Source organism: Pleurodeles waltl, chromosome 3_2 (assembly GCF_031143425.1).
Source record: "Pleurodeles waltl isolate 20211129_DDA chromosome 3_2, aPleWal1.hap1.20221129, whole genome shotgun sequence".
NCBI lineage: Eukaryota > Metazoa > Chordata > Amphibia > Caudata > Salamandridae > Pleurodeles > Pleurodeles waltl.
Window position 1 is genome coordinate 214824710 of NC_090441.1, and position 26758 is coordinate 214851467.

At 61.5% G+C, this 26758-nt stretch overlaps 1 protein-coding gene across 1 annotated transcript in view; it reads left to right on the forward strand.

Annotated features, from left to right (window-relative positions):
• LOC138286710 (unconventional myosin-X-like) overlaps positions 1-26758 on the forward strand; it is a 483148-nt gene that overhangs the window by 170023 nt on the left and 286367 nt on the right. The window contains exon 3 of the mRNA XM_069227214.1: positions 6920-7078. Coding sequence (XP_069083315.1) covers positions 6920-7078 — 159 coding nt within the window. The remainder of the gene's footprint in view (positions 1-6919; positions 7079-26758) is intronic.

Below are 26758 nucleotides of genomic sequence, written 5' to 3' on the forward strand. Positions count from 1 at the left end.
TGCGGGGGTGCCCCGCGACCCGCCTTCACCCCGGCTGCAGCTAGGGCCACGACTCAAGCCCCAAACACAGCAGCATCGGCTCAGCTACTCCCAAGCTCGCTCGTGACAGTGAAGCTGCTATCGCGATTGAATCACCAGGATTGTTTATGCTATCGTGACACGTTTCGACATGATGCTGTGATTTTAGGGTACTCTCTGGCACTGAGCCGTCTAGGACTCTTCATCCGTGGGTGGGGGACCTCCCCCGGTGTAGGATGGTGGGGGGTGGGGAGGGCATGGGTGTTACTGGTGCAGAGCTGTGAAGATGCCACATGGCAGGCGGCGCCTCCTGCCGACCCACCTGCCACAGAGGAGCCTGACACCTGTTTCTCCGATCTCTTCCATGCAGCGCCTAGAAACCTTATGACGTCAGCGCGCTGTGTACATCCCCTCATCCCAGGGCACAGCTGGAGGGGGACGCCAGGGGGCAGCAGACGCCCACCGTATTGAAAGAGGAGCGCTTCTTGGGGGCGCCTCAGCTGGATGAGCAGCTGCTGATGAATGATATAACTGATGTCAGTGGATAAGGGGGCGCTCAGCAGAGCTATGAACTGTAGGAGGGGGGCTCACAGATCCCGCCACACTCTCATTCAAGCATTTGTAAACTGATGTAAAAAGAGCAATTTAGTCACACCGGTGTGGCAGCCGAGGGTACTCATTCATGTGACTGAATTAACACCGCTGTTCGGTGAGAAGTAAACAAGAGGCGATTTACTCGAACTGTTCTTAGTTCCAGATGTTATGTTTAGGTTCCTTGTATGAGCTGCAGTAAACGTACGACAAGGTCTGAGATATCGGGACTGAATATACGTCTACATCACTCGCACTTCAGTGTATGACAGATGGACGTCTTTGACTCAGAATCCCTCCCTTCACTAAACAAGAGATTGACATGTAACATGACTGCCCCGCTGTCATGCGTGTTTCATTCCAGGACTTTACATGTATGTGCTTGCGGTGAGGGTTCTGTCTTCAGGCAGCGCCTGCCTGCAGGTGTCGGGGCTTCTAGGCGGTGAGTGCTGGCTGCAGGCACCGTAGCAAAGATCTCACTGTTAGCTAATGTACAGGATTATATGTCCCCACTTCATATCAGTCTTGGGGTGCTCTGTGTTCACTGGCAGGGTGTGATCTTGGACCAGCAGAGTGTGATCTTGGGGTGCTCTGTGTTCACTAGCAGGGTGTGATCCTGGGGTGCTCTGTGTTCACTAGCAGGGGGTCATCTGAGGGGTGCTCTGTGTCCACTAGCCTGGTGTGAAGTGCTATGTTGTCAGTAGCAGGGTGTGACCTAGGAGATGCTGTCTGATGCTCTGTGTGATCTTGGCACGGACACTGTATTCGCCGTCAGGGTGTGACCTTGACCCTGTCACTGTGCTCAGTGTCCGGGTGTGATCTTGGCCCGGTCGCAGGGCACAGTGTCAGTGTGTGATTGTGGGAGGCTGGCCCGCTGTGTGGTGGACACCAAAGGTACTTACACCTTATACCAGGTCCAGGTATCCCCTCTCAGTGTAGTGTAGGCAGGGTCTAGAAGCCAGGCTCTCTAGAGGTAGCTGTGGATGAGCAGCCAAGGCTTATCTAGGAGACATGCAAAGCTCATGCAATACCACTGTAGTCACACAGAACTCACACCCATGAAGAAAATACTCAGTGTTAGAAAAATAAAGGTACTTTATTACAGTAACATTACACTGGGAGGAAAGATCCTGAACAACGAGTCCAGGTAGGATTTAGGGCTCTGGGTGGTGGTATTGGGGTAGTTGTTTTTAGGGGTGAGGGGTCAGGGTAGTTTGTTTTTTTAGGGCAGAAGTGAGGGGTCGGGGTAGTTTGGTTTTTAGGACGGGGTTGGGGGGGCGGGGTAGTTTTGTTAGGGGTGGGGTAGTTTTATGTTTGGGGTGGGGTCTGTTTTTAGGGCAGGTGGGGGGTCAGGGAAGCTTTTAGGGTCAGGTCAGGGTGGGTGAGGGTGTCAGAGTAGTTTTCTTTTTACGGGCGGGGGTGGCGGGGGTTGGAGTAGTTTTGTTTTTAGGGGTGGGGGTCGGTTTAGTTTTGTTTTCAGGGATGGGGTAGGGGTAGTTTTGTTTTTAGGAGCAGGGTGGGAGGGTAGGTTTTCTTTTTTTTTAAGGGTGGGATTGGGGGTCAGAGTAGTTTTAAGGTTAGGGCTGGTGGGGGTGCATTTGTTTTAGGGTGGGTGGGGGTCAGGGAAGGTTTTAGGGCTCAGGGTGGGTGGGGGGTGTTGGGGTACTTTTGTTTTTAGGGGCGGGGTTGAGGGTCGGCTAGTGTTTTTAGGGTGGGTGGGGGGTCAGAGTAATTGTGTTTTTAGGGCTGGAGGGTGGCATGCTACAACACACATGCCTTTACAATAAAAAATTGCTGTAAAGGCACGCGCGGTAAAGGCATTCGTGGTAACAACGCGGTCGTTGTTCCGACCACGTTCTTCAGGCTGCGTGGTTGGTGCATGTGTTGTTCCATCATACAACCCACTAGGGTACTTACTGGCAGTCCCTCAACTGCAGGTAAGTACACACACACTACATATATATATATATATATATATATGTATATATATATATATATATATATATATATATATACACACACACACATATTAAAAGTTATGAAATAGTAGAAGAAACAATAACAATTAGTGAAAAACAGAAGCCTAGGGAAGGACCATATACTAAAGTAGTGGAGTCCCGCACCCAAGGGTATGGAATCGTTAGAGGGGAGCTAGAAGTACTAGGGCCCCGAAGAGGAGAGTACCTGAGTTACCCCAGCGACCAGGAGAGCAGAGGTAAGTACCTGGACGAACAAGAGGACTTAGAAAGAGGATTGTGCAAGAACAGAACCAGACCAGAGGAACCCAGAGGTGGACTCTGGACGAAGAGGACCTTCTAGAGAAGGGGACAGAGTCCGGTCCACGATGGAGTGTCCAGTCGGGGCAGGAGCCACTGCCCACCCTTCTGCGGATGAAGATCCGGGTCGACAGGGGAAGAAGACCAGCTGTGGAGCCCAGGAGCTGAAGAGGAGTCCTTGGAGTGGTGCAGATGGTTTCCCATGTTGGTCGTTGGGTCGCAGATGGTCAGTGGTCAGGACAACTGCCAACAAGCCTTGGTGGATGCAAGAGGAGGCAATAGAAGAGTTATAAGGCTGAAGAGGACCAGCAAGGTCCTGGGGACTCTACCGTTAGAGGGGAGTCTGGGCCGACCCTCATCAGCCGGGAGAGCCAGCAAAAGTGGTCGCAGCCCCCAAAGTCAACCCACTGGCAGCAGCACAGGAGTCGCAGTGAGGCAGAGTCAGCGCGCCTGAAGAGGAGTCCCACGTCGCTGCAGCAGCAGAGAGGAGTCTGTGCTTGGCAGGAAGAATTGCTGGGGCCGCGGCTACACAGAGCCTGAAGATCCCTTGGAGGAGGAGCAAACAAGCCTTGGTAGCTGCAAGATTTGAGGTGCAGAGGGGTACTGTCCTGCAATGAGAGGCAAGGGCTTACCATCTGCCAAGTGGGACAGCGGGCAGAGAGGACCAATGGCACCACTCCAGACACCACCTGTGATGCAGGATCCATGCAGTTCCAGAGGAGAGCAGATCCACACAGCCGGACATCATTGCTGTAGGTGCCCGCAGATGCAGGGGAGTGACTTGTTCATTCCAAGGGAGATTCCTTCTTGGTGCAGCTGAAATCTTGCTGACGCCAGAGGATGCACGGCCGGGGAAATGTTGCAGTTGCTGGAAGGAGCCGGGAAAACAATGTTTCAAGGTGAGGTCATCTCTGGAGTTGCAGTCTTGTCGGTTCCTGAAGAGTCCAGTTGTGGTTCCAGTGGCCAGAAGTAGAAGTAAACGATGCAGAGGAGTCCTTTTGGAGTCTTGCACGTCGAACCTGGAGACCCACCCTCGAGGGAGTCCCTAAATAGATCTAGAAGGGGGTTTGGTCACCTTGCAAGGTGACCACCTGTCGGGGGGGGGGGGGTCTCTGACGTCACCTGCCTGACCTGGCCACTCAGATGCTCCCAAGGGCCATATGATCATCTTGCTTTCAAGATGGCAGAACCAAGTGGCCATCTGGAGGAGCTCTGGGCACCATCCCTGTGGTGGTGATGGACAGGGGAGTGGTCACTCCCCTTTCGTTTGTCCAGTTTCATCTCAGAGCAGGGACAGAGGGTTCCTGACCTGGTGCAAACCAGTTTATGCAAGGAGGGGCACTGCTCTTCAAAGCAAACCGTTGGCTTGGGGAGGCTACCCCCCCCCCAAGCCTTGGTAAACCTATTTCCAAGGGAGAGGGTGTTGCCGTCCCCTCCCAGAGGAAATCCTTTGTTCTGCCTTCCTGGGCTTGAGCTGCTCAAGCAGCAGGAGGACAGAAACCTGTCGGAGGGGTGGCAGCAGCACAGGCTGCCTGGAAAACCCCGGAAGACTGGTAGGAGAAATGCTGGGGATCCTCTAAGGACTCCCCAGAGTGCATGGATCATACGCCCAATACAGGCATTGGTATTGAGGTATGATTATGACATGTTTGATATCAAACATGCCCAGGTCTGGAGTTAACATTATGTAGCTGGACACAGGTAGGGTACATAGGTAAAATGACTTCCTGTGCCTATGAAGTCCAGTGCAATGGAACTGGAGTACGTAGGGGCACCTCTGCTCATGCAGGGGTGCCCTCACACACAGGTACCTTCACCCTGCCCTCTGGGCTAGGAGGGTCTGCAATGGCAGGGACTTACAGTGACCTATAGTGAAAGGGTGCATGCACCTTTCCATGCAGGCTGCAATGGCGATCCTGCAGAGACACTTTGCATGGGCTCCCCATGGGTGGCAAAATACATGCTGCAGCCCATAGGGAACCCCTGGTGCTTCTATGCCCTGGGTACTTAAGTACCATATACCAGGGACTTATGTGGGGGCACCAGTATGCCAATTGCGGAATGCTCAAGGGTCCTAGGCAACCAAAGTTACAGGGAGAGAACAGAATCACTGGGGTCCTGGTTACCACCATCCCAGTGAGACAGTCTAAGCACACTGACAGCAGGCACAAAGTGGGGGCAACCAGGCCAGAAAGACGGGACTTTCATACAGTGATCTTAGCCCAATTGCTGTGCAGTGTCAGGGTGTGACCTTGGCCCAGTTGCTGTGTTTTGTTTAATACACAGAGAGAGGTGAGAGGAACACAACCCTCCACACGTCCTCCCAGTAGTTAACCTTCCATGCCCTGGGCACCTAGGTACCATATACCAGGGCCTACCAGAGGGAGTTCTTAGATAAAGCTGGCTGGATAATAACGGGATCCAGGTTATTAAAAATACCTAGGGGACTACAAATGATTTCCCTTTAATTAGGGTGTCCACTGATATGATTAGAAACAAGAATCGATGATGAGTGTAATGGCTCAGCTCATCTTCAAAAAAGCCAACATATTTCTGCCGACTCTAAAAGCCTGTATTGGCCTGGGGCACTCACCAGGGCTGTGAATCCCTATCTCCGTTAGCATGGAAAGTTGCCAAACTAATGATACAGTAGCAACAAATAACAGGGATCACGCTCGAGGACCACCTGAGTGGCTATGATCATCCGAGAACCCCATTCAGATGGGTCAAAGGCCTCGAGTCTGGTACGGGGCAATTCCTCTTGTAGTTACACATTCGTCAAAGGGTGCATCACTCACTGCACCAAAGAATTAGTATGTTTCCTCTTGGGTTGAGCCTCAAGTGAGCGCACCCACTTTAATTTCATTCCCCATCCACAACTTTGGTGTGTTTTAGCAGTCACTGTGCTCCGTGTCAGGGTGTGATCTTGGCCCAGTCGCTGTGTTCTCTGTCAGGTGTGATCTTGGCCCTGTCGCTGTGCTCACTGTCAGGCTGTGATCTTGGCGCTGTCCCTGTGCTCAGTGTCAGGTTGTGATCTTGGTCTGTCAGGGTGTGATCTTGGTCCAGTCACTGTGCTCACTGGCAGGGTGTGATGTTGTCCCAGTTGCTGTGTTCACTGTCAGGGTGTGATCTTAGCACAGTTGCTGTGCTCAGTGTCAGGGTGTGATCTTGGCCCTGTCCCTGTGCTCACTGTCGGGATGTGACCTTGGCCCTGTCCCTGTGCTCAGTGTCAGGGTGTGATCTTGTCCCAGTTGCTGTGTTCACTGTCAGGGTGTGATCTTAGCACAGTCGCTGTGCTCAGTGTCCGGGTGTGATCTTGGCCCAGTCACCGTTCTCTGTCAGGTTGTGATATTGGCCCAGTCACTGTGTTCACTGTCAGGGTGTGATCTTGGCCCAGTCGCTGTGCTCAGTGTCAGGCTGTGATCTTGGCCCAGTTGCTGTGTTCACTGTCAGGGTGTGATCTTGGCCCAGTCACCGTTCTCTGTCAGGTTGTGATATTGGCCCAGTCACTGTGTTCACTGTCAGGGTGTGATCTTGGCCCAGTCGCTGTGCTCAGTGTCAGGCTGTGATCTTGGCCCAGTTGCTGTGTTCACTGTCAGGGTGTGATCTTAGCACAGTCGCTGTGCTCAGTGTCGGGGTGTGATCTTGGCCCAGTCGCTGTACTCCGTGTCAGGGTGTGATCTTGGCCCAGTCACCGTTCTCTGTCAGGTTGTGATATTAGCCCAGTCACTGTGTTCACTGTCAGGGTGTGATCTTGGCCCAGTCGCTGTGCTCAGTGTCAGGCTGTGATCTTGGCCCAGTTTCTGTGTTCACTGTCAGGGTGTGATCTTGGCCCAGTCGCTGTGCTCAGTGTCAGGGTGTGATCTTGGCCCAGTCGCTGTGTTCACTGTCAGGGTGAGATCTTGACGCAGTCGCTGTCCTCAGTGTCAGGGTGTGATCTTGGCCCAGTCGCTGTGCTCAGTGTTAGAGCTCAGATAGTTTTTCTATGCCTGCTTTGGTGACACTGATGTGGTTCATATCCTCTCTCCCCTCAGGTCTTCTGTCACCCTCAGGCCTCCCTTTCGTGCCAGAATGTCCTTCCGATGCACCGGACCAGTGTGGACGGGGTGGAGGACATGTCCACCCTGGGGGACCTTCACGAGGCGGCCATCATGCTGAACCTACACGTGCGCTACCAGCAGGACCGGATCTACGTAAGTGATGCTGTGCTCTGTGCCATGCTGTGTAAGTGATGCTGTGCCATGCTGTGTAAGGGATGCCGTGCTCTGTGCCATGCTGTGTAAGGGATGCCGTGCTCTGTGCTCCGTGCCATGCTATGTAAGGGATGCTGTGCTCTGTTCCATGCTACGGAAGTAATGCTGTGCTCTGTGCCATGCTGTGTAAAGGATGCTGTGCTCTGTGCCATGCCGTGTAAGGGATGCCGTGCTCTGTGCCATGCCGTTTAAGGGATGCCGTGCTCTGTGCCATGCCGTGTAAGGGATGCCGTGCTCTCTGCCATGCTGTGTAAGGGATGCCGTGCTCCTTGCCATGCCGTTTAAGGGATGCCGTGCTCTGTGCCATGCCGTGTAAGGGATGCCGTGCTCTGTGCCATGCTGTGTAAGGGATGCCGTGCTCTGTGCTATGCCGTGTAAGGGATGCAGTGTAAGGGATGCCGTGCTCTGTGCCATGCCGTGTAAGGGATGCCGTGCTCTGTGCCATGCCGTGTAAGGGATGCTGTGCTCTGTGCCATGCTGTGTAAGGGATGCTGTGCTCTGTGCCATGCTGTGTAAGGGATGCCGTGCTCTGTGCCATGCTGTGTAAGGGATGCTGTGCTCTGTGCCATGCCGTGTAAGGGATGCCGTGCTCTGTGCCATGCCGTGTAAGGGATGCCGTGCTCTGTGCCATGCTGTGTAAGGGATGCCGTGCTCCACGCCATGCTGTGTAAGGGATGCTGTGCTCAGTGCCATGCTATGTAAGGATGCCGTGCTCTGTGCCATGTCATGTAAGGGATGCCGTACTCTGTGCCATGCCATGTAAGGGATGCTGTGCTGTGTGCTCAGTGCCATGCTACGTAAGGGATGCCGTGCTCTGTGCGACGCTATGTAAGGGATGCCGTGCTCTGTGCGACGCTATGTAAGGGATGCCGTGCTCCACGCCATGCTGTGTAAGGGATGCGTCCTCTGTGCCATGCTGTGTAAAGGATGCCGTGCTCCACGCCATGCTGTGTAAGGGATGCTGTGCTCTGTGCCATGCTATGTAAGGGATGCCGTGCTCTGTGCCATGCTATGTAAGGGATGCCGTGCTCTGTGCCATGCTATGTAAGGGATGCCGTGCTCTGTGCCACGCTATGTAAGGGATGCGTGCTCTGTGCCACGCTATGTAAGGGATGCAGTGCTCTGTGCCATGCTGTGTAAGGAATGCAGTGCTCTGTGCTCCGCGCCATGGTTTGTAAGGGATGCCGTGCTCTGTGCTCCGCGCCATGGTTTGTAAGGAATGCCGTGCTCTGTGTGATGCTATGTCATGGAAGATGTGCTATGTAAGGGATGCTGTGCTCTGTGTGATGCTGTGTCATGGAAGCTGTGCTACATACGGGATGCTGTGTTCTGTGTTATACTATGTTATGGACGCCATGCTATGGAATGCTGTGCTCTGTGTGATACTGTCATGGAAGCCATGCTATGTAAGGGATGCTGTGCTCTGTATGATGCTGTGTCATGGAAGCCATGGAATGTAAGGGATGCTGTGCTATATGTGATATGTCATGGAAGCCATGCTAGGGAAGGGATGCTGTGCTCTGTGTGATGCCATGTAAGGGATGCTGTGCTCTGTGTCATGGTAGCCATGCTATGTAAGGGATGCTGTGCTCTGTGCCATACTATGTAAGGGAAGCTGTGCTCTGTGTGATGCTATGTAAGGGATGATGTGCTCTGTGCCATGGTACGTAAGGGATGCTGTGCCCTGTGTGATGCTATGTCATGGAAGCCATGCTATGTAAGGGATGCTGTGCTGTGTGTGATGCTGTCATAGATGCCATGCTATGTATGTGTTGCTGTGCTCTGTGTCATACTATGTAAGGGTTGCTGTGCTCTGTGTTATACTTTGTCATGGAAGCCATGCTACTTTAGGGATGCTGTTCTCTGTGTGATGCTATGCCATGGGACCCATGCTATGTATGGGATGCTGTGCTCTGTGTGATGCTATGTCATGGGACCCATGCTATGTATGGGATGCTGTGCTCTGTGTGATGCTATGTCATGGGACCCATGCTATGTATGGGATGCTGTGCTCTGTGTGATGCTATGCCATGGGACCCATGCTATGTATGGGATGCTGTTCTCTGTGTGATGCTATGCCATGGGACCCATGCTATGTAAGGGATGCTGGGCTCTGTGTGATGCTATGCCATGGGACCCATGCTATGTAAGGGATGCTGGGCTCTGTGTGATGCTATGCCATGGGACCCATGCTATGTATGGGATGCTGGGCTCTGTGTGATGCTATGCCATGGGACCCATGCTATGTATGGGATGCTGGGCTCTGTGTGATGCTATGTCATGGGACCCATGCTATGTATGGGATGCTGGGCTCTGTGTGATGCTATGCCATGGGACCCATGCTATGTATGGGATGCTGGGCTCTGTGTGATGCTATGCCATGGGACCCATGCTATGTATGGGATGCTGGGCTCTGTGTGATGCTATGCCATGGGACCCATGCTATGTAAGGGATGCTGTGCTCTGTGTGATGCTATGCCATGGGACCCATGCTATGTAAGGGATGCTGGGCTCTGTGTGATGCTATGCCATGGGACCCATGCTATGTATGGGATGCTGGGCTCTGTGTGATGCTATGCCAAGGGACCCATGCTATGTAAGGGATGCTGGGCTCTGTGTGATGCTATGCCATGGGACCCATGCTATGTATGGGATGCTGGACTCTGTGTGATGCTATGTCATGGAAGCCATGCTAATCTATATAAGAGGCGCTATGCTTCATGTGATATTATTGAGGCATGCTGTGCTAAATATGGCGTGCCATGATCTGTGTGATGCTATTTCATGTAAACCATGCTATATAAGGGGTGTTGGTCTCTATTTGATGCGGTCATTGAAGTGTTGTTATACTGTATGAATGATGCCATGTCTTCACTGGTCCCCATGGGTCTGTGCCTGTGGGTCTGCGCTGGTGCCCAGGGGTCTGCAGTGTAGTGCGCCGCGGGGTGTGTTCCGCGGGCTGTGCGCCCCAACAGACCAAAAATAAACACACAGCAGCCGGTGGTGTGGTTAACTGGGGCGCCAAGACTGGGCGGGCCGGGTGCCTTTTTATTTTATACCATCCACTCCGGACACCGTATGGCGTCACGGAGCAGGCAACATTGTAGGGGAGAGCTCGAGTGGCTCTCTACATCCCCCCCCATGTTTTAGTGAACTACTACAAAACCATCACCCTCAAACAAGGCATATGAATAACGGTAACAAACAGGGAAACACGAGAGAGAGAGAGAGAGAGAGAGAGAGAAAGAGATATATACATACTAATAACAACAGGAGTTCTTGGCTGTACACGGACACCAGTCACTTTTATTTTCTACTTTTGTTAACGCATGAAGTCTCTTAGCCATTGGCCGGGCTCCGAGTTGGGCAGCAGGTGGTACCTTTCGCTTCTCCCACTCTGCTCAAACCCTCGCACCGGTCCCTGACCCACGGAGCAGGACCGCTTGAGATCTCTACTGGGACCTCCGTCACTCCCTGGTCGGCATTCATTTGGAGAGCTTGGCTACGAACGTAGCCTCCTTCAAGCTCTTCACCACTCTCATCCACCGGGCCAGAACCCAAAATTGCCGTCCCGAAGGTCCAACTCCTGGAACCAGGACACGTTCCAGGTCGCCGGACGCCCCCCTTTTCTGGCAGTAACCATGGTCCTGTCGATCTTCTCCACTATCCAGACGCCCGGTTCAAAGGGTGTATGGAACTTCCACCCTGGATGGCGATCCTTCAGAATGACGCATTTCCCCACTTTCATGTCGGAATGTTTTTCGCCCTTCTCCTCACGCTGGAATGGACGTTGGTCTGTGTTCGCTTCTCCTGCGTCTTGAATACATCCAACTCAGGGGGTTGCCACTGCTCATCAGCAGGTATGCAGTCTTGTGGAGGCGAATGAAACATCAACGCGGCCGGGGCACACCCCATCGTGCAATGGAGTGTCTGCCGATATGCCCTCAGGAATGCATGCAGGTATATCTCTGCACTCTCTTGTTGACTTACTCCAGTTCGTAAAGCACGGTTCAGAGTCCACATCATTAATTGCTCGACATTCCCGTTTGCCTGGGGCCACTGAGGGGTGATTCGCTGGTGTGATATGGCTAATGAGTGAAGGTAGTCCTGAAACTCCTGGCCGTGGAACGGAGGACCATTGTCCATTCTTATCTCTTCAGGCAGACCCAGGAGAGCGAAAACCTTTGCCAAGACAGGATGGACATCACCAGTTCCACCACTGGGAACCGGGTGCACAAGTCAATCACGACCGCCATCAGCCTGCCATCAGGAAAGCGACCAAAATCCAGGCTTACCCGGGACCATGGTCAAGTGCTGGGTGGTTCAGTCATCAATGGAGCAGGAATGGGATTTCGAGCGGTGATGGCACAGGGATGACATCTTTGTATCAGGTAGTCCACCATGAGGTCCATCTCAGGGAACCATACCTCCTCACGCAGACGAGCCTTAGTCTTTGCTGTCCCCTGATGACCCTGGTGTGTTAATTCTACGACTCTGCGGGGTATTACTAAACATTGACCCCGAAGAAAAAGACCTTCCAGACTCACTGAGAGCTCCAGCCTCACGCTCCAGATCCACTGCATTGCCCTGCATTCCTCAGAGTCAAAATTGTGCGTCTTGTCAAGGAAACATTTCCATGACCAACTGACCAGAGCTTCCTTGGCTCGGCCGATGACTGCATCTCGGCTTGAGGCTTCAGCAATCTCTGCCACAGTCAGTGCCATGGGACATGCTAGGTATGAAACTCTGTTCGTCCATCCTCCTACTCTTCTTCCTGCGAGCCTGTCCGCAAGGAATGGAGTGATAAGTAGTCCGCAGGATTGTTAACTCCTGGCTGATATACAACGTCAAACTGGTAGGGCTGTAGGAGCACTGCCACCATTCAATCCTAGGCAGGGCAAGTCGATCTATGCCCACAAAGAGGGATACCAGTGGTATGTGGTTGGTAACCATCCTAAATTCCTGCCCACACAGATACAGGTGGAAATGCTGGCAGGCCCATCGTATGGCCAGCGCCTCCCGCTCAATTTGTGCATACCGGGCCTCTGTTGCCGAGAGGGCCCTGCTGGCATAGGCCATCGGTGTCCACTGCTGGTGGCTCTGTTCCTGCAACAACGCGGCTCCTAGCCCAACGGGGCTGGCGTCCACTACTACTTCCGTTTTCTTGTGTGGGTGGAAGTATGCCATGACCACAGAGTCCAAAAGCAGACTCTTGATTGCCTTCAACGCCTTGTCTGCTTCTACGCCCCACCCACAGGGGGTGTTGGCCTTCGTGAGCTGTCGAAGAGGTTCGCCATGCGTGGCCAGATTAAGGATGACCCTCCCACAGTACTTTGCCATACCGAGGAAGCTTCTAACCTCAGTGGCGTTGCGAGGTACGGCTGCTCCTCGGATGGCCTCTAATTTCTTGGGGTAAACCTTCAGATCTTGCCTTGAAAAGATGTAACCGAAGAACTCAATGGAGTTACGGTAGGAGGCGCACTTCTTCCAGTGCAAAGTTAGCCCAGCTTCCGATAACCTCTGGCGATTGGCTCTCAATTGTTTGTGGTGTTCCTCTAACGTGCTGGACAAAACTAAGATGTCGTCACTCAGGTTAATGACGCCAGCCAAGCTGGACAGTGTCTCCCATACGGCATTTTGGAAAATCTCTGCAGCCGAATAGAACCCATAGGTAAGGCGCTTGTAACATTGCACCCCTAGATGGGTTGAGAAGGTGGTAATATTCCGGCTTTCGGGGGGTAACTCAGCTGATGGTACCCTGAGTTTAAGTCCAACTTAGAGAACCACTGGGCCCCGTTGAGATCTGCAGCAATATCGTCCATGGTGGGCGTGATGTGGCGCTCCCGCTTATGGCACTGTTGGGAAGGCGCATGTCCACACACAGACGAATGGCACCAGGCCGCTTAGGCTTTGGGGCGATGACGAGAGGTGACACCCAGGGCGTCGGGCCAGTTTCCTTTTCTATTACCCCCTGCTCCTCAAGGGTCTGTAGTTCACGCTCCACCTGGGGTCGTAAGGGGAAAGGCACCTGCCGGTGCCTGAGGGTGGTGGATCATATTGCCGGATCGACATGTAGCTGGAAGTGCTTTCCATTCAGTTTTCCTAGCCCCCGAAACAACTCAGGGAAATGGGCCAGTACCTCTTCAGTGTGGAAGTTGTGGACCTGCCAAGCGAAAAACAGTAGCTCGAGGTCTTCCGCTGTGTTGCATCCGAGAAGAGTTCCTTTCTTGCCTTCCACCACATGGAATTTGGCATGTGTTGAATGCTGGTCACTGTAACCTCTATCACCCCTCGCGGGGGTAACGGGTCCACGCTCCCATAGGCAAATATCTAGGTCCAGCATGGTGCAAGCTCTGGTGGGGGAGCTATCTTGCTGTATTGTTCTACGTCTATAACGTTTACGAACACCCCAGTGTCTATGAGCGCAGACACTGGCGTGCCATTTACCATTATGGTACACCATGTGTGGTGGCTTCCGCCTCTGATCCAGCCTGTCAGCAAACGCGATGACAAATATCTCCTCATCTTCATCATCCTCGTAGGGGTTATTGCCTGATCACCCGTCCACCGGCGCCATCCTAGTGCTATCGTCTGGCATCACTTGCTTTATTGCTGCCTTCCTGGCCGACGTGGTCCCGGATCTGGGCCGCACCCTCGGCAAACTTTGGCAAAGTGGTTGGGCTTACCACATTTGGAGCAGTTCTTGCCCTTGGAGGGGCATACACCTGGTGTCCTGTGCTCTAGGCTGCAGCTCCTGCACCCTTTTTCCTCCAGTCTTGGCATCGAGCCTCACCTGGCTGATTCTAGCATCCTGGGACGGTGTCAACCTGTTCTTCCTTTACAAGGCCCAATTTGGGGTGGTCTGGTGCAGTAACGGATCGCGGTAGAGCAGCCTCCATGTCTGCTGCGCGACTATTGGACAGTTCGTGTGACCTTGCAAGGATAAGCATGTCATCCAGTGATATGCCTGGCTGCCGCAGGATCAGCCTGCACAGTTCCTTGGAACAGCATCCCTGTATTATCTGTGCTCTGCTCTCCTCATGTTGGTTGATGCCGGTGCAAGTGCTCACCAGTTTGTGCAGACACGCATAGAACATGTCCACCAACTCCCTGTTAGTTTGCTGGGCTTGCTGCAGCTTGAACCTTTCATAGTCCGGGTTAAGCTGCGGGTCAAAGTACCTTTTGAGGGTGTCCACTGCTAGGTTGAAGTTGTCATCATCGCAGTGTTTGGCAATGTGTCCAACAATTCGTATAGCTTGTCGCCCCAGAAATGCAGCATTAGGGATCGTTGCACCGCACCATCCGTTTCTCTTGTGGCCCTGAAATAGTGTCTCAATCTGCGCACTGGGGCGCAGCCGTGGCCGGATCCGCCAGCTGGTTGAAAGGGGGTAGTGCAGTGACCCACAAATGTGTTCGCAGATTGCATGCTGTGGGTGGAGGGTTGGTATCCGGTGGTGAACTCCTTGTTACGCCCGACGTCGGCTGGCAGCCCCTCCCGGTTCACTCAAGAGTCTTTCCGTTGGTGAATCTTGGATTCGGTGGGTGCGAGTAGCAAAATGAATGTCAGTCTTGAGGAAGAGGTGAAGGTAACAGCACCAGCCACTGTGTCTCTGTGCCGGACCCTTAGCACCTGAAGTGTAGTCTGCTTGCACGTGTTACTTTCCACAATGTTCTGCCTTTTTTTTCTCGGCCTGATGTCACATGTGCAGGCCACAAAAGCACTTTCTGCTCAGTCACGATGTCAGGCTGAAGTCAGGGCGCTGCTGCTACCTATTGCAGTCAGGCCTGGGCAGTCCTGGGGTCCCCGGGCTCCTGCTGCTTCTGGGATCTCTGGTGCTGCTGGGATCTCTGGTGCTGCTGAGATCTCTGGTGCTGCTGGGATCTCTGGTGCTGCTGGGATCTCTGGTGCTGCTGAGATCTCTGGTGCTGCTGGGATCTCTGGTGCTGCTGGGATCTCTGGTGCTGCTGGGATCTCTGGTGCTGCTGGGATCTCTGGTGCTGCTGGGATCTCTGGTGCTGCTGGGATCTCTGGTGCTGCTGAGATCTCTGGTGCTGCTGGGATCTCTGGTGCTGCTGGGATCTCTGGTGCTGCTGGGATCTCTGGTGCTGCTGGGATCTCTGGTGCTGCTGGGATCTCTGGTGCTGCTGGGATCTCTGGTGCTGCTGGGATCTCTGGTGCTGCTGGGATCTCTGGTGCTGCTGAGATCTCTGATGCTGCTGGGAGACGCGCGCATGACCACCCACTGCAGAAAACACCTACCTCCGAGGCGGCTCACAGGCGCTGGGGCCGCCCCTCCAAGGGATCAACAGTTCGTTGGGCCCCCCAGTTGAGAGGGGTGTGGTGGCGCACCCCCTCATCACCAAAGTACCACTGCGGGGTGCAATGCACGGACCGTGGGGTGCGCGCCCCAACAGACAGCAAATAAACCCACGGCAGCCGGTGCTGTGGTTAACTGGGGCGCCGAGACCGCGCGGGCCGAGCGCCCCTTTATTTTATACCATCCGCTCCGGACACCGTGTGGGCTCTCTTCAAGCGCCGGTCCCTCTCGGTCTGCGCCGGTGCTCAGGGGTCTGCGCCGGTGCTCAGGGGTCTGCGCCGGTGCTCAGGGGTCTGCGCCGGTGCTCAGGGGTCTGCGCCGGTGCTCAGGGGTCTGCGCCGGTGCTCAGGGGTCTGCGCCGGTGCCTGTGGGTCTGCGTCGGTGCCTGTGGGTCTGCGCCGGTGCCTGTGGGTCTGCGCCGGTGCCTGTGGGTCTGCGCCGGTGCCTGTGGGTCTGCGCCGGTGCTCAGGGGTCTGCGCCGGTGCCTGTGGGTCTGCGTCGGTGCCTGTGGGTCAATGCCTGTGGGTCTGCGCCGGTGCCTGTGGGTCTGCGCCGGTGCCTGTGGGTCTGCGCCGGTGCCTGTGGGTCTGCGCCGGTGCCTGTGGGTCTGCGTCGGTGCTCAGGGGTCTGCGTCGGTGCTCAGGGGTCTGCGTCGGTGCTCAGGGGTCTGCGTCGGTGCCTGTGGGTCTGCGTCGGTGCCTGTGGGTCTGCGTCGGTGCCTGTGGGTCTGCGTCGGTGCCTGTGGGTCTGCGCCGGTGCCTGTGGGTCTGCGCCGGTGCCTGTGGGTCTGCGCCGGTGCCTGTGGGTCTGCGCCGGTGCTCAGGGGTCTGCGTCGGTGCCTGTGGGTCTGCGTCGGTGCTCAGGGGTCTGCGTCGGTGCTCAGGGGTCTGCGTCGGTGCCTGTGGGTCTGCGTCGGTGCCTGTGGGTCTGCGTCGGTGCCTGTGGGTCTGCGTCGGTGCCTGTGGGTCTGCGTCGGTGCCCGTGGGTCTGCGTCGGTGCCCGTGGGTCTGCGTCGGTGCCTGTGGGTCTGCGTCGGTGCCTGTGGGTCTGCGTCGGTGCCTGTGGGTCTGCGCCGGTGCCTGTGGGTCTGCGCCGGTGCCTGTGGGTCTGCGCCGGTGCTCAGGGGTCTGCGCCGGTGCCTGTGGGTCTGTGCCGGTGCCTGTGGGTCTGTGCTGGTGCCTGTGGGTCTGTGCTGGTGCCTGTGGGTCTGTGCTGGTGCCTGTGGGTCTGCGCTGGTGCCTGTGGGTCTGCGTCGGTGCCTGTGGGTCTGCGTCGGTGCCTGTGGGTCTGCGTCGGTGCCTGTGGGTCTGCGTCGGTGCCTGTGGGTCTGCGTCGGTGCTCAGGGGTCTGCGCCGGTGCCTGTGGGTCTGCGCCGGTGCCTGTGGGTCTGCGCCGGTGCCTGTGGGTCTGCGCCGGTGCCTGTGGGTCTGCGCCGGTGCTCAGGGGTCTGCGCCGGTGCTCAGGGGTCTGCGCCGGTGCTCAGGGGTCTGCGCCGGTGCTCAGGGGTCTGCGCCGGTGCCTGTGGGTCTGCGCCGGTGCCTGTGGGTCTGCGCCGGTGCCTGTGGGTCTGCGCCGGTGCCTGTGGGTCTGCCCCGGTGCCTGTGGGTCTGCGCCGGTGCCTGTGGGTCTGCGCCGGTGCCTGTGGGTCTGCGCCGGTGCTCAGGGGTCTGCGCCGGTGCTCAGGGGTCTGCGCCGGTGCCTGTGGGTCTGCGCCGGTGCTCAGGGGTCTGCGCCGGTGCCTGTGGGTCTGCGCCGGTGCTCAGGGGTCTGCATCAGTGCCTGTGGGTCTGCGCCGGTGCCTGTGGGTCTGCGCCGGTGCCTGTGGGTCTGCGCCGGTGCTCAGGGGTCTGCGCCGGTGCCTGTGGGTCTGCGCCGGTGCCTGTGGGTCTGCGCCGGTGCCTGTGGGTCTGCGCCGGTGCCTGTGGGTCTGCGCCGGTGCCTGTGGGTCTGCGTCTGTGTCCAGGGGTCTGCGCTGGTGCTCAGGGGTCTGCGCTGGTGCTCAGGGGTCTGCGCTGGTGCTCAGGGGTCTGCGCCGGTGCCTGTGGGTCTGCGCCGGTGCCGGTGGGTCTGCGCCGGTGCCGGTGGTGCTGCGCTGGTGCTCAGAGGTCTGCGTCAGTGCCTGTGGGTCTGCGTCAGTGCCTGTGGGTCTGCGTCAGTGCCTGTGGGTCTGCGTCGGTGCCTGTGGTGCTGCGCTGGTGTCCAGGGGTCTGCGCTCGTGCTCAGGGGTCTGCGCTCGTGCTCAGGGGTCTGCGCTCGTGCTCGGGGGTCTGCGCTCGTGCTCGGGGGTCTGCGCCGGTGCCTGTGGGTCTGCGCCTGTGCCTGTGCCTGTGGGTCTGCGCCGGTGCTCAGGGGTCTGCGCCGGTGCCTGTGGGTCTGCGCCGGTGCTCAGGGGTCTGCATCAGTGCCTGTGGGTCTGCGCCGGTGCCTGTGGGTCTGCGCCGGTGCCTGTGGGTCTGCGCCGGTGCTCAGGGGTCTGCGCCGGTGCTCAGGGGTCTGCGCCGGTGCCTGTGGGTCTGCGCCGGTGCCTGTGGGTCTGCGCCGGTGCCTGTGGGTCTGCGCCGGTGCTCAGGGGTCTGCGCCGGTGCCTGTGGGTCTGCGCCGGTGCCTGTGGGTCTGCGCCGGTGCTCAGGGGTCTGCATCAGTGCCTGTGGGTCTGCGCCGGTGCCTGTGGGTCTGCGCCGGTGCCTGTGGGTCTGCGCCGGTGCCTGTGGGTCTGCGCCGGTGCTCAGGGGTCTGCGCCGGTGCTCAGGGGTCTGCGCCGGTGCTCAGGGGTCTGCCCCGGTGCCTGTGGGTCTGCGCCGGTGCCTGTGGGTCTGCGCCGGTGCCTGTGGGTCTGCGCCGGTGCTCAGGGGTCTGCGCCGGTGCTCAGGGGTCTGCGCCGGTGCCTGTGGGTCTGCGCCGGTGCCTGTGGGTCTGCCCCGGTGCCTGTGGGTCTGCGCCGGTGCCTGTGGGTCTGCGCCTGTGGTGCTGCGCTGGTGTCCAGGGGTCTGCGCTGGTGCTCAGGGGTCTGCGCCGGTGCCTGTGGGTCTGCGCCGGTGCCTGTGGGTCTGCGCCGGTGCCTGTGGGTCTGCGCCGGTGCCTGTGGGTCTGCGCCGGTGCCTGTGGGTCTGCGCCGGTGCCTGTGGGTCTGCGCCGGTGCCTGAGGGTCTGCGTCTGTGTCCAGGGGTCTGCGCTGGTGCTCAGGGGTCTGCGCTGGTGCCTGTGGGTCTGCGCCGGTGCCGGTGGGTCTGCGCCGGTGGGTCTGCGCCGGTGCCGGTGGTGCTGCACTGGTGCTCAGGGGTCTGCGTCAGTGCCTGTGGGTCTGCGTCAGTGCCTGTGGGTCTGCGTCGGTGCCTGTGGTGCTGCGCTGGTGTCCAGGGGTCTGCGCTCGTGCTCAGGGGTCTGCTCGCGTGCTCGGGGGTCTGCGCTCGTGCTCGGGGGTCTGCGCTCGTGCTCGGGGGTCTGCGCCGGTGCCTGTGGGTCTGCGCCGGTGCCTGTGGGTCTGCGCCGGTGCTCAGGGGTCTGCGCCGGTGCCTGTGGGTCTGCGCCGGTGCTCAGGGGTCTGCATCAGTGCCTGTGGGTCTGCGCCGGTGCCTGTGGGTCTGCGCCGGTGCCTGTGGGTCTGCGCCTGTGCGTCTGCGCCGGTGCTCAGGGGTCTGCGCCGGTGCCTGTGGGTCTGCGCCGGTGCCTGTGGTGCTGCGCCGGTGCTCAGGGGTCTGCGCCGGTGCTCAGGGGTCTGCGCCGGTGCCTGTGGGTCTGCGTCGGTGCCTGTGGGTCTGCGCCGGTGCCTGTGGGTCTGCGCCGGTGCCTGTGGGTCTGCGCCGGTGCCTGTGGGTCTGCGCCGGTGCTTAGGGGTCTGCGCCGGTGCTCAGGGGTCTGCGTCGGTGCCTGTGGGTCTGCGCCGGTGCCTGTGGGTCTGCGCCGGTGCCTGTGGGTCTGCGCCGGTGCCTGTGGGTCTGCGTCAGTGCCTGTGGGTCTGCGTCGGTGCCTGTGGGTCTGCCCTGGTGCTCAGGGGTCTGCGCTGGTGCTCAGGGGTCTGCGCCGGTGCCTGTGGGTCTGCACCGGTGCTCAGGGGTCTGCGTCCGTGCCTGTGGGTCTGCGCCGGTGCTCAGGGGTCTGCGCCGGTGCCTGTGGGTCTGCGCCGGTGCCTGTGGGTCTGCGCCAGTGCCTGTGGGTCTGCGTCGGTGCCTGTGGGTCTGCGTCGGTGCCTGTGGGTCTGCGCCGGTGCCTGTGGGTCTGCGCCGGTGCCTGTGGGTCTGCGCCGGTGCCTGTGGGTCTGCGCCGGTGCCTGTGGGTCTGCGCCGGTGCCTGTGGGTCTGCGCCGGTGCCTGTGGGTCTGCGCCGGTGCCTGTGGGTCTGCGCCGGTGCCTGTGGGTCTGCGCCGGTGCCTGTGGGTCTGCGCCGGTGCCTGTGGTGCTGCGCTGGTGCTCAGGGGTCTGCGCCGGTGCTCAGGGGTCTGCCCCGGTGCCTGTGGGTCTGCGCCGGTGCCTGTGGGTCTGCGCCGGTGCTCAGGGGTCTGCGCCGGTGCTCAGGGGTCTGCGCCGGTGCCTGTGGGTCTGCGCCGGTGCCTGTGGGTCTGCCCCGGTGCCTGTGGGTCTGCGCCGGTGCCTGTGGGTCTGCGCCTGTGGTGCTGCGCTGGTGTCCAGGGGTCTGCGCTGGTGCTCAGGGGTCTGCGCCGGTGCCTGTGGGTCTGCGCCGGTGCCTGTGGGTCTGCGCCGGTGCCTGTGGGTCTGCGCCGGTGCTCAGGGGTCTGCGCCGGTGCCTGTGGGTCTGCGCCGGTGCCTGTGGGTCTGCGCCGGTGCCTGTGGGTCTGCGCCGGTGCCTGAGGGTCTGCGTCTGTGTCCAGGGGTCTGCGCTGGTGCTCAGGGGTCTGCGCTGGTGCCTGTGGGTCTGCGCCGGTGCCGGTGGGTCTGCGCCGGTGGGTCTGCGCCGGTGCCGGTGGTGCTGCACTGGTGCTCAGGGGTCTGCGTCAGTGCCTGTGGGTCTGCGTCAGTGCCTGTGGGTCTGCGTCGGTGCCTGTGGTGCTGCGCTGGTGTCCAGGGGTCTGCGCTCGTGCTCAGGGGTCTGCTCGCGTGCTCGGGGGTCTGCGCTCGTGCTCGGGGGTCTGCGCTCGTGCTCGGGGGTCTGCGCCGGTGCCTGTGGGTCTGCGCCGGTGCCTGTGGGTCTGCGCCGGTGCTCAGGGGTCTGCGCCGGTGCCTGTGGGTCTGCGCCGGTGCTCAGGGGTCTGCATCAGTGCCTGTGGGTCTGCGCCGGTGCCTGTGGGTCTGCGCCGGTGCCTGTGGGTCTGCGCCTGTGCCTGTGGGTCTGCGCCGGTGCTCAGGGGTCTGCGCCGGTGCCTGTGGGTCTGCGCCGGTGCCTGTGGTGCTGCGCCGGTGCTCAGGGGTCTGCGCCGGTGCTCAGGGGTCTGCGCCGGTGCCTGTGGGTCTGCGCCGGTGCCTGTGGGTCTGCGCCGGTGCCTGTGGGTCTGCGCCGGTGCCTGTGGGTCTGCGCCGGTGCCTGTGGGTCTGCGCCGGTGCTCAGGGGTCTGCGTCGGTGCCTGTGGGTCTGCGCCGGTGCCTGTGGGTCTGCGCCGGTGCCTGTGGGTCTGCGCCGGTGCCTGTGGGTCTGCGTCAGTGCCTGTGGGTCTGCGTCGGTGCCTGTGGGTCTGCCCTGGTGCTCAGGGGTCTGCCCTGGTGCTCAGGGGTCTGCGCTGGTGCTCAGGGGTCTGCGCCGGTGTCTGTGGGTCTGCACCGGTGCTCAGGGGTCAGCGTCCGTGCCTGTGGGTCTGCGCCGGTGCTCAGGGGTCTGCGTCGGTGCCTGTGGGTCTGCGCCGGTGCCTGTGGGTCTGCGCCAGTGCCTGTGGGTCTGCGCCGGTGCCTGTGGGTCTGCGTCGGTGCCTGTGGGTCTGCGCCGGTGCCTGTGGGTCTGCGCCGGTGCCTGTGGGTCTGCGCCGGTGCCTGTGGGTCTGCGCCGGTGCCTGTGGGTCTGCGCTGGTGCTCAGGGGTCTGCGCCGGTGCCTGTGGGTCTGCGCCGGTGCCTGTGGGTCTGCGCCGGTGCCTGTGGGTCTGCGCCGGTGCCTGTGGGTCTGCGCCGGTGCCTGTGGTGCTGCGCTGGTGCTCAGGGGTCTGCGCCGGTGCTCAGGGGTCTGCGCCGGTGCTCATGTGGGTCTGCGCCGGTGCCTGTGGGTCTGCGCCGGTGCTCAGGGGTCTGCGCCGGTGCCTGTGGGTCTGCGCCGGTGCCTGTGGGTCTACGCCGGTGCTCAGGGGTCTGCATCAGTGCCTGTGGGTCTGCGCCGGTGCCTGTGGGTCTGCGCCGGTGCCTGTGGGTCTGCGCCGGTGCCTGTGGGTCTGCGCCGGTGTCCAGGGGTCTGCGCCGGTGCTCAGGGGTCTGCTCCGGTGCTCAGGGGTCTGCGCCGGTGCCTGTGGGTCTGCGTCGGTGCTTGTGGTGCTGCGCGGGTGTCCAGGGGTCTGCGCGGGTGTCCAGGGGTCTGCGCGGGTGTCCAGGGGTCTGCGCGGGTGTCCAGGGGTCTGCGCGGGTGTCCAGGGGTCTGCGCCGGTGTCCAGGGGTCTGCTCCGGTGCTCAGGGGTCTGCTCCGGTGCTCAGGGGTCTGCGCCGGTGCTTGTGGTGCTGCGCGGGTGTCCAGGGGTCTGCGCGGGTGTCCAGGGGTCTGCGCGGGTGTCCAGGGGTCTGCGCCGGTGCCTGTGGGTCTGCGCCGGTGCTCAGGGGTCTGCGCCGGTGCCTGTGGGTCTGCGCCGGTGCTCAGGGGTCTGTGTCAGTGCCTGTGGGTCTGCGCCGGTGCTCAGGGGTCTGCGTCGGTGCCTGTGGGTCTGCGTCGGTGCTTGTGGTGCTGCGCTGGTGTCCAGGGGTCTGCGCCGGTGCCTGTGGGTCTGCGCCGGTGCTCAGGGGTCTGCGCCGGTGCTCAGGGGTCTGCGCCGGTGCTCAGGGGTCTGCGCCGGTGCCTGTGGGTCTGCGCCGGTGCTCAGGGGTCTGCGCCGGTGCCTGTGGGTCTGCGCCGGTGCCTGTGGGTCTGCGCCGGTGCTCAGGGGTCTGCGCCGGTGCTCAGGGGTCTGCGCCGGTGCCTGTGGGTCTGCGTCGGTGCCTGTGGTGCTGCGCTGGTGTCCAGGGGTCTGCGCTGGTGCTCAGGGGTCTGCGCTGGTGCTCAGGGGTCTGTGTCAGTGCCTGTGGGTCTGCGTCAGTGCCTGTGGATCTGCGTCAGTGCCTGTGGGTCTGCGTCGGTGCCTGTGGGTCTGCGTCGGTGCCTGTGGGTCTGCGCCAGTGCCTGTGGGTCTGCGCCGGTGCTCAGGGGTCTGCGTCAGTGCCTGTGGGCCGGTGCCTGTGGGTCTGCGCTGGTGCCTGTGGGTCTGCGCCGGTGCCTGTGGGTCTGCGCCGGTGCTCAGGGGTCTGCGCCGGTGCCTGTGGGTCTGCGTCGGTGCCTGTGGGTCTGCGTCGGTGCTTGTGGTGCTGCGCTGGTGTCCAGGGGTCTGCGCCGGTGCTCAGGGGTCTGCGCCGGTGCTTGTGGGTCTGCGCCGGTGCTTGTGGTGCTGCGCCGGTGTCCAGGGGTCTGCGCCGGTGTCCAGGGGTCTGCGCCGGTGCTCAGGGGTCTGCGCCGGTGCTCAGGGGTCTGCGCCGGTGCCTGTGGGTCTGCGCCGGTGCTCAGGGGTCTGCGCCGGTGCCTGTGGGTCTGCGCCGGTGCTCAGGGGTCTGCGCCGGTGCCTGTGGGTCTGCGCCGGTGCTCAGGGGTCTGCGTCAGTGCCTGTGGGTCTGCGCCGGTGCTCAGGGGTCTGCGTCGATGCCTGTGGGTCTGCGTCGGTGCCTGTGGGTCTGCGTCGGTGCCTGTGGGTCTGCGCCGGTGCCTGTGGGTCTGCGCCGGTGCTCAGGGGTCTGCGTCGGTGCCTGTGGGTCTGCGTCGGTGCCTGTGGGTCTGCGTCGGTGTCCAGGGGTTTGCGCCGGTGCTCAGGGGTTTGCGCCGGTGCTCAGGGGTCTGCGCCGGTGCTCAGGGGTCTGCACCAGTGCTCAGGGGTCTGCGCCGGTGCCTGTGGGTCTGCGTCGGTGCCTGTGGTGCTGCGCTGGTGCTCAGGGGTCTGCGTCGGTGCCTGTGGGTCTGCGTCGGTGCCTGTGGGTCTGCGTCGGTGCCTGTGGGTCTGCGCCAGTGCCTGTGGGTCTGCGCTGGTGCTCAGGGGTCTGCGTCAGTGCCTGTGGGTCGGTGCCTGTGGGTCTGCGCCGGTGCCTGTGGGTCTGCGCCGGTGCCTAGGGGTCTGCGCCGGTGCCTGTGGGTCTGCGCCGGTGCTCAGGGGTCTGCGCCGGTGCCTGTGGGTCTGCGCCGGTGCCTGTGGTGCTGCGCTGGTGTCCAGGGGTCTGCGCCGGTGCTCAGGGGTCTGCGCCGGTGCTCAGGGGTCTGCGCCGGTGCTCAGGGGTCTGCGCCGGTGCCTGTGGGTCTGCGCCGGTGCCTGTGGGTCTGCGTCGGTGCCTGTGGGTCTGCGTCGGTGCCTGTGGGTCTGCGCCGGTGCCTGTGGGTCTGCGCCGGTGCCTGTGGGTCTGCTCTGGTGTCCAGGGGTCTGCGCCGGTGCCTGTGGGTCTGCGCCAGTGCCTGTGGGTCTGCGCCGGTGCCTGTGGGTCAGTGCCTGTGGGTCTGCGCCAGGGCCCGGGGTCTGTCAGTGCCTGTGGGTTCTGCGCCGGTGCCTGTGGGTTCTGCGCCGGTGCCTGTGGGTTCTGCGCTGGTGTCCAGGGGTCTGCGTCGGTGCTCAGGGGTCTGCGCCGGTGCCTGAGGGTCAGTGCCTGAGGGTCAGTGCCTGTGGGTCTGCGCCGGTGCCTGTGGGTCTGCGCCGGTGCCTGTGGGTCTGCGCCGGTGCCTGTGGGTCTGCGCCGGTGCCTGTGGGTCTGCGCCGGTGCCTGTGGGTCTGCGTCAGTGCTTGTGGTGCTGCGCTGGTGTCCAGGGGTCTGCGCCGGTGCTCAGGGGTCTGCGCCGGTGCCTGTGGGTCTGCGCCGGTGCTCAGGGGTCTGCGCCGGTGCTCAGGGGTCTGCGTCAGTGCCTGTGGGTCTGCGTCAGTGCCTGTGGGTCTGCGCCGGTGCTCAGGGGTCTGCGCCAGTGCCTGTGGGTCTGCGCCGATGCCTGTGGGTCTGCGCCGGTGCCTGTGGGTCTGCGCCGGTGCTCAGGGGTCTGCGCCGGTGCCTGTGGGTCTGCGCCGGTGCCTGTGGGTCTGCGCCGGTGCCTGTGGGTCTGCGTCGGTGCCTGTGGGTCTGCGTCGGTGCTCAGGGGTCTGCGTCGGTGCCTGTGGGTCTGCGTCGGTGCCTGTGGGTCTGCGCCGGTGCTCAGTGGTCTGCGCCGGTGCTTGTGGGTCTGCGCCGGTGCTTGTGGGTCTGCGCCGGTGTCCAGGGGTCTGCGCCGGTGTCCAGGGGTCTGCGCCGGTGTCCAGGGGTCTGCGCCGGTGCTCAGGGGTCTGCGCCGGTGCCTGTGGGTCTGCGCCGGTGCTCAGGGGTCTGCGCCGGTGCCTGTGGGTCTGCGCCGGTGCCTGTAGGTCTGCGCCGGTGCTCAGGGGTCTGCGCCGGTGCCTGTGGGTCTGCGCCGGTGCCTGTGGGTCTGCGCCGGTGCTCAGGGGTCTGCGTCAGTGCCTGTGGGTCTGCGCCGGTGCTCAGGGGTCTGCGTCGGTGCCTGTGGGTCTGCGTCGGTGCCTGTGGGTCTGCGTCGGTGCCTGTGGGTCTGCGCCGGTGCTCAGGGGTCTGCGCCGGTGCCTGTGGGTCTGCGTCGGTGCCTGTGGGTCTGCGTCGGTGCCTGTGGGTCTGCGCCGGTGCCCAGGGGTTTGCGCCGGTGCTCAGGGGTCTGCGCCGGTGCTCAGGGGTCTGCGCCGGTGCTCAGGGGTCTGCGCCGGTGCCTGTGGGTCTGCGCCGGTGCCTCTGGGTCTGCGCCGGTGCCTGTGGGTCTGCGCCGGTGCTTGTGGTGCTGCGCTGGTGTCCAGGGGTCTGCGCCGGTGCCTGTGGGTCTGCGCCGGTGCCTGTGGGTCTGCGCCGGTGCTCAGGGGTCTGCGTCAGTGCCTGTGGGTCTGCGCTGGTGCTCAGGGGTCTGCGCCGGTGCCTGTGGGTCTGCGCCGGTGCCTGTGGGTCTGCGCCGGTGCCTGTGGGTCTGCGCCGGTGCTCAGGGGTCTGCACCAGTGCCTGTGGGTCTGCGTCGGTGCCTGTGGTGCTGCGCTGGTGCTCAGGGGTCTGCGTCGGTGCCTGTGGGTCTGCGTCGGTGCCTGTGGGTCTGCGCTGGTGCTCAGGGGTCTGCGTCAGTGCCTGTGGGTCTGCGCCGGTGCCTGTGGGTCTGCGCCGGTGCCTGTGGGTCTGCGCCGGTGCCTGTGGGTCTGCGCCGGTGCCTGTGGGTCTGCGCCGGTGCCTGTGGGTCTGCGCCGGTGCCTGTGGGTCTGCGCCGGTGCCTGTGGTGCTGCGCTGGTGTCCAGGGGTCTGCGCCGGTGCCTGTGGGTCTGCGCCGGTGCCTGTGGGTCTGCGCCGGTGCCTGTGGGTCTGCGCCGGTGCCTGTGGGTCTGCTCTGGTGTCCAGGGGTCTGCGCCGGTGCCTGTGGGTCTGCGCCGGTGCCTGTGGGTCTGCGCCGGTGCCTGTGGGTCAGTGCCTGTGGGTCTGCGCCAGGGCCCGGGGTCTGTCAGTGCCTGTGGGTTCTGCGCCGGTGCCTGTGGGTTCTGCGCTGGTGTCCAGGGGTCTGCGTCGGTGCTCAGGGGTCTGCGCCGGTGCCTGAGGGTCAGTGCCTGTGGGTCTGCGCCTGTGGGTCTGCGCCGGTGCCTGTGGGTCTGCGCCGGTGCCTGTGGGTCTGCGCCGGTGCCTGTGGGTCTGCGCCGGTGCCTGTGGGTCTGCGTCGGTGCTTGTGGTGCTGCGCTGGTGTCCAGGGGTCTGCGCCGGTGCTCAGGGGTCTGCGCCGGTGCCTGTGGGTCTGCGCCGGTGCCTGTGGGTCTGCGCCGGTGCTCAGGGGTCTGCGTCAGTGCCTGTGGGTCTGCGCTGGTGCCTGTGGGTCTGCGTCAGTGCCTGTGGGTCTGCGCCGGTGCCTGTGGGTCTGCGCCGGTGCTCAGGGGTCTGCGCCAGTGCCTGTGGGTCTGCGCCGGTGCCTGTGGGTCTGCGCCGGTGCCTGTGGGTCTGCGCCGGTGCTCAGGGGTCTGCGCCGGTGCTCAGGGGTCTGCGCCGGTGCCTGTGGGTCTGCGCCGGTGCCTGTGGGTCTGCGCCGGTGCCTGTGGGTCTGCGCCGGTGCCTGTGGGTCTGCGTCGGTGCCTGTGGGTCTGCGTCGGTGCCTGTGGGTCTGCGTCGGTGCCTGTGGGTCTGCGTCGGTGCCTGTGGGTCTGCGCCGGTGCCTGTGGGTCTGCGC